At 35.6% G+C, this 12135-nt stretch overlaps 1 protein-coding gene across 1 annotated transcript in view; it reads left to right on the top strand.

Moving 5' to 3' along the window:
- Positions 1-12135, top strand: part of wb (wing blister) — a 600221-nt gene that overhangs the window by 579396 nt on the left and 8690 nt on the right. Inside the window, exons 33-34 of the mRNA XM_072533566.1 lie at positions 3494-3785; positions 7980-8264. Coding sequence (XP_072389667.1) covers positions 3494-3785; positions 7980-8264 — 577 coding nt within the window. The remainder of the gene's footprint in view (positions 1-3493; positions 3786-7979; positions 8265-12135) is intronic.

The raw sequence follows: 12135 nt of genomic DNA, 5'->3' as shown, positions 1-12135 counted from the left end.
AATTTGTGGTTGCATTTTTAGGGTTGAAAGCTACCTTTATTAGAAAAAAATCGTGTAATTGTAAATTAAAGAGGGTAATTGATTCAAATCGTATTGTAATGAAGTTGAATGAATGTCAATTTTTTTTTAATCCCTAAATTTCACTCCCTAGATTAGTTATAGTTAAAACAATGTCATTGAATACCTCGTCTCCACTGATTTGCATGAAAATTTGGATTTAGCTTGTTCTTCTATTTCTTCTTCTTCTTTCGGCATCATAACCCTGGATGGGTCTTTGCCTGTCTGGCTATGCCCTTCCATTCAAATCTCTCTTGGCCCCTTCTCATATTCATGGTTTTCAAGTCGTCTTCCACGTCATCCAACCATCTCGTCTTGTGCCTTCCTTTTTTCCGCCTTCCTACCGGTTTCCACTATAACATCTTCTTTGTCGTTTTTGTGTCTTCTTGTCGCTGAACATGTCCCAGCCATGACAGTCTTTGAGTTTTCACAAATCGTACAATGTCATGCCCTTCATTCAGTTCATTAACCTCGTCGTTTCTCCTGATTCTCCATGTGCCGTTTTCCTCTTGCACCGGGCCATATACTTTTCTCAGTATCTTTCTCTCGAATGTCCCGAGTTGGGCTTCATCTTTTTTTGTCATTACCATAGGTTACTACGGGTTTAATCAAAGTTCTGTAGATAGTCATTTTGGTTCTTTTGTCTAATAATTTCGATGTCATCAATTCTTTATTAACATAGTATGTACGATTTCCACTGGAAATACGTGCATTTATTTCGCTACTTACGGAATTATTCTGATTGATTTCTGTGCCCAGGTATGTGAAGGCATCCACACGTTCAATAGTATAGTTGTCTATTGCTATATTATTTTCATTCTCAGGTGTTCTTTTGATGGTCATGTACTTAGTTTTTGTTTCGTGTATTTTAAGCCCTCTTTTTTGTGCTTCAAGATCAATTTCTACGAAAGTTTTCATTAGTCGTGTCTTGCTTCTACTAATAATGGCCACATCGTCTGCATATGCAGTAATTTGTACTGTTTTAGTGTTTATATGGCCGGTTACATTGGTTTTTCTGATGACTGCTTCAAGAACTAGGTTGAACAGCATGGTTGAAAGTGCGTCTCCCTGTCTCACCCCCATGTTGAAGTTAAACAGGGGAGACAGTTCTCCATCTACTCTAACTGCAGCTTTTGAACCCTGCAGCGTCATTTTTATAAGGCTGATATATTTTTTTGGTATACCTAGACTTCGGAGGTCTTCCAGCATTTTGTTTCTTTTCACACTATCAAGAGCTTGTTTAAAGTCTATATACATATTATATGGTTCTATGTCGTATTCATAGGCTTTCTCTTGTATTGTTCTAAGTATGAATATGTTGTCTGTATTGTCTCTATTTGATCCATTTGATCCATTTTGATAATCACCAATTATATTTTCGGAGTATTCTGACAATCTAGTGTAGATAATGCCAGAAAGGATTTTGTATGTTACATTTAGCAATTTAATTGGTCTGTAATTCTGGCATTCCCTCTTATCTCCTTTTTTATATATTGGTTGTATAAGACCAACTGCCTATTCCTCCGGCATTTGCCCCTTGGTCCATACCAACTTTATCAGGTAATGAATTCTTCCCCAGAATTCGGGTTTTCCATATTTCAACAATTATCCCGAAACTCCGTCCGTTCCTGGCGCTTTACTGTTTTTTAGTTTCTTTATTATGTGAACTATGTACTTCTTCATAACTCGGATTTTCAATGTGCTGCTCCGCCGTAAAATATATTGTCTCGTTTTGATCATTTCCATTGTCTGCATTTAGGTTTTCCTCAAAGTATTCTTTCCGTCTCATTATATATTTTTTTTTCTCTGTTAGTAGCTCTCAGTCCTTGTCTTTACATATTGTCAATTTTAGTCTAAATGACTTTGAATTTGTTTTTTCAAAGCCTCTCTTTTTTTTCTCCTGCTTATTCTAGTCGCTTGTATACTCTTTTCGTCATAAATTTCTCTATTTCTTGTGTTTCTTTGAAGTTAATTAAGCCTAGCTTGTCTATTTCCTCTACTGCAGTTCTGCATTCATCATCATACCATTCCGCATTTCTTTGCCTTTTGGCGTTTCCGACAGTTTCTTCTGCAAATTGCGTTATTATTGTTTTTAATTGTCTCCATTCTTCCTCTGTAGTATCTTCATCTCTGATTCCGTTGAGTTTTATTTGGAGAGTATTTTGATATCCTTCTGTCTTTGTTGGACTTTTGAATCCTTCAACATTACATTTTTTAATTTGGCTATTTTTCCCTTTTGCCACTGTCGCGATTTTCTGCCGCAGTTGTGCCCCCACAAGATAGTGATCTGGGTCACAGTTTGCCTCGCGATACATTCTGACATTAGTTATGCCTGTTGCCCATCTTTTTGAGATGAGGATGTGTCAATTTGATTGGCTTCATTGGTTCCTGGTATTTTCTATGTTCCTTTATGGATCTTTCTCTGGAAGTTAGTGCTGACAACTGCATAATTATTTGCTGTTGCAAATTGAGCAACCCTCAATCCATTTTAACTGATTTCATTATGTTAACTATGTTTCCCAAATATGTTTACGAAAGTTTCTTCTTTCCCCAGCTTAGCATTAAAGTCACCTAATGTTATAACAGCATCGTGTCTTTGGATTTTATCACATACTTCCTGAAGTTCTCCATATAATCTTTCAACCTCGTCTTCATGCAGTTTTACCTTTAAGTCTTATGGTGCAAATTCTCTCTGATATTGGTGTAAATGCGATAATGGCTTTTTGCAGTCTTATGGTTACTATAAACCCTACTCCTCTTTCACGTTGTCTCATTTCATGTCGAGAGTAGTATAGTGAGAACTTATTTTTACGAATTTCTCCCTGGCCATTCCATCTTATTTCCTGCAGTGCCAATATTTCAACCCCGTATTTTTCAATTTCTTCTGCCATACTTATCATAGCTCCTGCCTTTAGGAGGGTTCGCACATTCCAGGTTCCAAATTTTAAATCCATAACCATGTTCATTTTTCTTTGCTGAGTTCGTCATTGTTAGATCCGTCCGTTTGTTTCATTAGCCATTGTATTCGCAACAATTGAGTTTTACAGGGAAGGGTTGTTAGCCCTTCGCTCAACCCCCTATTCATCGAAGGACCAAGGCTCTCTTCTTCGTCAGCCCTGACCCCACCTTCCACTGTGTTTGGTTACCCAATCTCCAGTGGGTTTGCTCAGGTTACCGGTGTGTACCAACTTGAGTGATGCTAACAGGATACGGAATCATGTATTGTGCTTCACTGCCCCTTTACACACCTTTAGGTTGTACGTACCCTTCATTTTAAAACTGATGTTGTGCCCTTGTATGCTTTTTATTTTTTAGGGGTGAAAAGACTCTAAAACATCCCGATCTGTAACACATTGTTATTTTTTGTAAAATTGTGTTAAACGTTATAAACAATATAACTATGAAATATATTTAGAACGATTTTTCTATATTTTAGGGGTCTTTCATTCGATAATACTACAGTGGAAAAGTTCGGGAACGCTACTATTGGGAGGGAAGAACCTTTGAAGGAATTTGAACCGCAAATGCGAAGTTTAAGTATGGCAAATACAATGCAGAATACTGAAAGATGTACAGAGTTTGATAATACCGATATCGAACAGGATGCCATAAAGTTTGGAGACAAACCTAATAGTTACACCTACATTAAAACAAAATTTTGGAGGACAAACTTCACAATGCAATTTGATTTTAGAACTTTATATCCAAACGGTGTTATATTTGTTGCTGTAAGTAATGATATTATTAGTTAGTAGTCAGAATCTTTAGTATGCTCGTTAGTGGCATATTTTAATTTTTGATGTCTCCGATGTAAAAAAGTCTATAAAAATATCTACTTATTCTTCTTTTGGTCTCTACGCTGTAGCGCTGAAAGCGTTTGTGTTGGTTGTAGACTTAGGGATCCTTCTTCCGTTCTTATTATAGGGCTGATATTAGGTACGCCGCATCAGTTTGTTACGTAGCTGAGCCATAAGTATTGTTTACTAATTAGAAAGTTGTAATTAGAATTACAATTCATTTGATATAACCAAATAAACACCCTCGGATCAAGTGAGAACATGACGTAGCAGCTGCAGCTATGTCGCTAACTATAAATTTGTTAATTGAACATAGCACACACACACATACACCATGCTCAATCGGAAAATCACGAGACAGCCGTGCCACCACTGACTGATAATACGATGACATTGATGCGGCGACTACTGCGGTCTCCAATCTCACCATCGTACACAGGAGATGCATGGCATAGAAAAATATTGCCCAAATAAAGCCCCAGAGATTTGGAGAACTCTGGAGGAGTATACCATTATGGTATAGTATGGCCGCACTGCCTTGCCTGAAAATATTTCGTCCCAACTTCAGGAAATAAAATGGACTAGAGACAAGAAGAGGTGGTCCGGAAGAGAACTCACAAATGAATGATTCTTCTGAGTCCGCAAATAAAAGTATAAAGAGAACGAGCAGAGAGGCGACTCGGTCTCTTCCCAAAATATGTCTCAATTTTCTAAAGGTGAACCTTTAGCTCAGTTAGATCACTTCCGCAAAGCTTACTCTTGCTATGAGAAAGCTTGCTTAACAATTTGTTAATGGAATATGTACAAGCCAATTGGCTGCCTTACGACCACTGTAGAACAGATGGTTTCCAGATAAGAAAAAGCATCTACAGTTTTAATGTTGTTTTTATGTCATCTCATCAGGTGACCCAAATATTCGAGTTTTCTTCGTTTGATCGTTGACAAAATTTCTGGGTATTTTCCTATCCTTTGCATTACTTCAAAGTTTGTGACTCTTTCAACCCAACTTATTTTCAGTATCGACGGTAGCACCACATCTCGAAACTTTCAATATTTTTTATGTTGTTCTGTTTGAGAGTCCAGGCCTCTACACCGTAAAATACCGTGTTAAATACGTAGCCCCTTAGCATTCTTAATCGTAGAGGGATGCTTATATCTCTGTTGTAAAAGAATTTTCTCATCTTTATGTAGGTAGCCCTGGCAATTTCGATACGTCTTTTTATTTCATTGTTTTGGTCTCCAGTTTCGATTATTGAAGTCCCCAAGTATTTATTACTTGATACTTTTTCAATTTGAATGCCGTTTATACTAATGTGTGTTGGTTGTGTCATGTTCTTACTGAAGACCATATACTTGGTTTTTTTTATATTGATACTTATGCCATAATTGTTGCAGGCAATATTTATATTTATAAGTAATCGTTGTAATTCTTCTACTGTTTTTGCAACTAGTGCAGTGTCGTCTGCGTATCGAATATTATTTACAACCTCTCCATTGATTACGATTGGTAATCTAGAATGGAATCTAGATTCAGTTATAAGATGGAAGAACACACAAGTTGTTTTATTTATTTCCAAGTTCCTATATATAGTAATTATCAGCTAGGAAGAACAAACGGCGCGTCTTTAGTATTTCCGAATTTAGCCTAGAAATTGTGGTGTAGTGTTACACGTCTGAGTGCTAACAGTAGACACTCCCGGTGAATTGTGGTTGTTTAGTTTACACTCGTTTTTGTTAAAATTGCACGTTCTCGCCAAAGATTTTAGAGCAGTCACATATTCCGTGATACTCTCTGACCCTTTCTGGACCCTTAATATGAATTTATAGGTCTCTGTTAATAATGACATAATGTCAAACCCTTCATAGGTTAACAAATACTGGGGCCATTTATCTTCCTCAATATTATACACTTTTATTTTGTTCTTGAAAACCTGAGTATAAACTTTCCACGTTGACTTAGTACTATCGAACGCTGGCATATGTAAGTTTCCTAAGGAATTCACTAATTGGTATACCTGGGTTGCCTGAAGGGCCAAAGATTTCTCCTCTCCGTATTCCGACATATTAATAAATAGGAGAGACACCGCACCGGTTGAAAATAATAAGACTGCTACGTAAAACAGACTTCACTGCACATGGATACTTAATAAGGACGTAACTCGTCATATCCTCGTCGCCAATTATTACTTCTTATTATGTAATTTAAATAAATAATAATTCAGAAATACTTAATATTTTTAGATTATATCAGAAATAACCACAATTAACCGGGAGTGTCTACTGTTAGCACTCAGACGTGTAACACTTCACCACACTCCTCCCCACTAATTTTACAGCTTCCCTATCTTTTACAAAACTAAAATTTTTCTAGGTTTTTATCGAACTATCAGTCTCTATTGCCGGTTCGAAATTATCATTTTCTGAATTAAGATTCCTGCTAATAAAATGAGTATCAACAGTTTCTGTTGCAATTTCCTTGTTGTTTAATGAATCAGTTTTTCGAATCAGCAACGTCTGAATTACATGTGGGACACCTTGGTTCTTTTCAAATGAAAGCTTTAGCTAAGAGTTACTTCTAGTGGTCAAATTCTTCTTCTTAAGGTGCCATGCATTTCTGCGTAGGCGTCCACCGTACATCGTCTTGTCAGGTGAAATGTTAAATATTCTGGATGGTCAAATATTTACTGAGATATTGAGTCTATTACTCAGAACTCTAAGGGTTGTTTACAAGTAAGAAATAAATCTGAAATAAAATCACCTTGATTTTGGTGGTCCATTTTTAGGCTTTATGTGGTTAGTAGTAGTTTATTCACATTCTAAATGGCCAGAAGTAGATCGAATGTCTAAAACTACAGCAGTCACAATGGGCCTCAGTGGATTTCAGAGAAATTCAGTAATTTTTGTAAAAATAACAATTTAAGGCATATTTGCACTGCTACATACCACCCAGCCAGTAATGACCAAGCTGTAGAAGAGCTCCACACATATCAACAGGCAAAGCTCCTTGTGAACTTATGTTTGGAAGAGCATTGACAACTCGTTTATCTATAATTAAAGATTCTGTTTTGATTTCAAGACAGAATAATAATTCAAAGACTGTTAAGCAGTTTTTGCCTGATGATCATGTGCAAGTTTCAATGTATGACGGTAAGTAAAATTGGTTGGAAGGGAAGGTTGTAGAGCCGATTGGTAATGTAATGTATGAAGTAAAAACACAGAAAGGCGACCTTGTAAGAAATGTTACTCAGATGTTGCCGATTCGAAAAACTGATTCATTAAACAACACGGAAATTGCAATAGAAACTGTTGATACTCATTTTATTAGCAATAATCTTAATTCAGAAAATGATCATTTCGAACCGGCAAAAAAGAGTTATAGTTCGATAAGACCACTTGTCATAAGACGTTGTTCTAGGGTTCCAAAACCTAGACTAATTTTAGATTTGTAAAAGATAGGTAAGCCGTAAGATTAGTGAGGAGGAGTGTGGTGTAGTGTTCAACTTCTGAGTGCTAACAGTAGACACTCCCGGTTAACTGTGGTTATGTTTAGTTCATACTCGTTTGATGTCAGTTTTTCCCGCTATAATGTGGGTATTGTATTAATTAGTTAACAAAGAAATAGACAAGTATTTCTGAATTATTATTTACTTAAATTACATAGTATGATGTAATAGAAATGGTTGACAAAATATTCTCAACAATATGTTGTGTTGACACCGATCATGATATGATCGGTGTCAACACCGTTCTGGTTAAAGCGGTATTAAAATGAGAATCTGCACTGGTTCCTACTACCACGTTAAGATAACAGGATCATAGCGACAATACGCTGTCCTGAGTTTGATTCAGTTAGGAAACCATGTTGGAGTTCTATTACCCAGGACTCCCACATGAAGAGCATTTGGCTGATAGTTGTGCCCCTATCCTCCTGTTTTTACTCGAGTTAATACACCTCGCTCCAATGAGTTGTTACACCCGAACAATTGTTTGGGTTCCTACTATCTGGCGACATTTACAGAACACTTTTTATCCTTGCATATTTATGGTAAACATATAACAATAATAATAATGTATAGATTAAATTAAATTGTAATTATATTTTTAATATGTCTGTTAATATTGCAGAGTAACAAGAGAAAAAATTATATCCTGTTGGAGTTAAAAGACGGTCAATTGCAGCTTAATATTGAAGGTAGAAAGAAACAGTTAAAAACTCTGCCGATAAGTTCAACAAGAATTAACGATGGACATTGGCATCATGTTCGATTAAGTAGAAAAATGAAAAAGCTTACAATCTTCCTCGACAAAGATACAAAACCAAGTAGAATTAATATTAGGCTAAAACCCAAAGATGAAATTTATTTCGGAGGAGTTGCGCAAAATTCAGAATACACTGAAATTCCAGATTTGGTAAGTAACTTAGTTTACAATATAGTTGTTTTCTCGACGTGTAAGTTTTAATATCATAATACAGATGTTTTTGAAATTCATCAATTAATTATTCTAATTCATTAATTATCTGTATCATCAGACGTTCATTAACTCCTCCTAAATAACCATTAACCCTTAATATGCTGAATTATTATATTTTTGGAAAATCATATATTTTCTGGTAAATTATTGTTCGTATGAGTCCTGTATTCAAGTTTCTGAGCTTATTTCCAAAACAAAAATTAGCTGAAAAAAGTTATTAGCTGTTACATAAGGAATAAAATAAGGAAAAATGCTAAAGGTATATTAAATTATATATTTAACACATTCGCGACCAACCTATTTTTAGGTCTGTCCAGTCAAACTGATTTTGGTTAAACATGAAATCCACCATTTTTGGGGAGGAGTATTATAATTGAACAAGGATTATAAAAAAAATGTTTTGGATAATGTCACACATATGTGACACTGGTCTATAGTAATAAAAATTTGAACATAACCCAAGTGTCACAAATATGTGACATAAACATTTTTAGCTACTACTTATAAAAAATCATTTATTTATTCAATATTAACAAAACTAAAAATTACTTCCAATAAAAAATAAAACATATTGTATAAGTTTAATTGTCTTTTCTGTGCCACTGTGCAGCAAAACAGAGTGTAGCCATAACCCAATGGGCTGTCCATCACTCCCCTTACATTCCTGGCATGTGTACCAGTTGACAGCCCTTTTCTTGGTTGCACTGCACTGTCGACATCTTTTCCGCTTATTTTCTTTTTTCAAGTTGTGTGCCGCAACAACTTTTTTTCTGCTTGGCCGTTCTGTTTGTCCCAGTAAATGTTTGATCACTTCCTCTCTAAACTGAAGGTACGACATCCTTGTTTTCTTTGACGTGTTCCTATTTTTATTCAACAACCAGTTGCCATTCCACATGCAAATATCTAGTAAGTGAAAGAAAACTTTCGTGTACCATCTCAGAAGTTTTCGTGGTGTGCCATAATATGTCATCTGGTCAATTCTGTCAATTCCCGACATAAAGGAATTGTAGTCACGAATCATTACTGGCTTCAACTTTTTCTGGCCTCTACGATTTTCAACTTCAACCATTTCGGAACCATGCTTGGATGAAATCATTATTACATTTCTCTTATCTTTCCATTTTAATACTATGATTGGACCTCTTCTTTGCCATACGACTTCTCCTTTCTTTAATTTTTTTATAACAACACTCTTTGGGTTACTTTTTCTATTTTTTCTTAATGTTCCACAAACGTAGGTCTTCTTTTCATGTAAAAACTTGGCAAGCTCATAACTATTGTAATAATTGTCCATGTAGATAGTGTGCCCCTTCTCTAAGTATTCAGTAACAAGTCTGTGAACTACTTCAAACGCATGCCCATTTTCATTTACTACTGTCCCCTTGCCGCTCTAGATTAGGAAATTTAGTAAAAATCCATCAGAGCTAGTAATCTCATAAATTTTTATTCCATATTTACTAGTTTTTTTTTGGCATATACTGTCGGAATATTAACCGCTCTCTCCACAGTAAGAGGGCTTCGTCAAGACTTAAGTTCTCTCCTGGATAGTAAACTTTAGAGATATTATTTATAATATGACTCGTAACGTTTTTAATTTTGTAAAGTCGATCTTGAACTTCTACGTCTTCCGGCTTGTAAAAACAAATATTTTGAAGAATAGCTTCAAACTTTGATCTGGGCATAGTTTTTCCAAATATTGAAAAATGATATAGTGGATCTGTGCTCCAGTATAAACGTAAGGAGGGGAGTTTAATGTTTCCCATTAATATGCAGAGACCCAAAAATTTTTTTAAGTCGTCAATATTTATATCCATCCAGCGTCTTAAAAAGGAATATTTTTTTAAAGTAGGGTTTTCTTTGCGTGAAGCAGCTCTGTGATTTGTTCACTCTACGATTTTTATCAAAAGCTCTTCATCAAATAGTAATGAAAAATATTGTATAGGTGTTGCATCAACAGGAATTTCTACTTTTATATTTTCTTGTTCAGTAAACTGATGTATCTCAATATTTTCCTCTACATCAAGCCAGTCCGCCTCATCATTTTCTTGTACCACATTTTCATTTGCATCATTCGCTTCGCCCTCATCATTACTCAACTCACCGCCGTCATTGCTCGACTCTCCCCCATCATTGCTAGTATCCTCAGTCTCTCTTCCAGAATGAGAAGGAGAATATTCACTTCCACTAGAATAAAACATTTCATCATTATGGTCCTCCTCGAATTCATATTCAATATTTTCGGCATTTCTGTACTCACTAACTTCCCTACTAGCCATCTCGGTCTCTAATTGAAGGTCTCGTGTACTTAGATGTCGTTTTGACATTGTTAATACGTCTAAAATAAATAATAAGTTATTACACGGTGTATAAGTAAGTTACATTCTTATATTACCTTTCTAAATTATACACAATTACGATACTTTTCATATTCGACGTTTTCATTCTATAAATTTACGTTCCATAAATTTACAGGTTATTTCTTCTTTTTTTAAACGTCCAAATCACAACCCAGCCATAGCGTGTGAAAGAAGGATTGTTTAGGTGGACTGTGGCCAAATTTAGACCCACTGTGATAAACCGTGCTAAAATTATTTTACATTTCATCACGTAAGTTCAGTGTCACACATATGTGTCAGCAGTCCTTACGAAAACTTCACCGTCACACATGTGTGACGGTTGGTCGCGAATGTGTTAAGCATAAACTATGTTTTACAGATGTATAGAGAATTATCTTGTATGAAACGGCTTATTGCAATCAATACACAAACCCAAGTCACACTTTCTACATCTGTCTTTTCTTGTTCGGAATGTTTATCAAGATGTGATCTTGTCTGTCAAATCTGACGGTGTCGCTGGTGCGACTACCGAAACTGCTTGAAATTGATTGTTTCGGTCAACCTGCACCTTTAGCTTCTGTGCCATACTTCATAAGATATGAAGTGGCTATATCTCTGCGAAGATCGATTTATTTTACTCAATTGCCGGACTTCTTATAAATATGCCAAGCGTTTTCCAATGATGTGTCTAGTAACCATGTAAATAATAGCCACCACCATTTTTTGATCTAATACCAATCCTGTAAGGTTACTATATCCCTCCCATCGATGAGTTATATTTTCCTATGAGACACTTGAATAATTTTCTTCTCTTGTTGAGAAAACCTTTATACAAGTGTCATTGGTTGCATGCCATGAGACGTAGACGCAGCAGCAACAATATTATTGTCGGACCAACGTACAAACATTATGCCATTGTTGCGTTCAATAACGCCATTACAATCACCCCGATCTGCCTGTTTTTGAAAATCAGTTTTCGAAGATAAAGGTATACTCTTAGGTAAACGATTTTCGCGAATAGTACCGGTGCTGCATATACCATTTTCTCGCTTATATCTCGTTTATATGATAAACTCCTTTTATTTGTGGGTAACCCACGCAATCTGTTTAGCAGTGGAGCAGTAGCTTTTTCATATAATTGTTCTTCTCTTTCGCTGGTTTTTGGGTTCTTTTTCTGATATATATCAAAATTAATTAGATAACCGTCTTTTGTTTAGCGACCATGTTTTAAATCCAAATCTGATTGGGTTTCCCCTTATAAACTGTTTACAAGAATTCTTCCCATAGTACCTAACCATAGCTTCGTCATAACATATTTCTTCTTCTGGAACGAAGTTCTTTATAAACTTGTATTGTAAATAGTCCGTAAGGGGACGGATTTCGATGAAAGTTTAATTGAAAATTATTCATTAACTGTTTTATTATCTTATATAATGAGGAGCCTATTGATTCTTCAATTTCTTGGTAGCTAA

Source organism: Diabrotica undecimpunctata, chromosome 5, assembly GCF_040954645.1.
Source record: "Diabrotica undecimpunctata isolate CICGRU chromosome 5, icDiaUnde3, whole genome shotgun sequence".
Taxonomy (NCBI): Eukaryota; Metazoa; Arthropoda; class Insecta; order Coleoptera; family Chrysomelidae; genus Diabrotica; species Diabrotica undecimpunctata.
The sequence above is the reverse complement of the archived record's forward strand: the minus strand, read 5'-3'. Positions and strand labels throughout refer to the sequence as shown.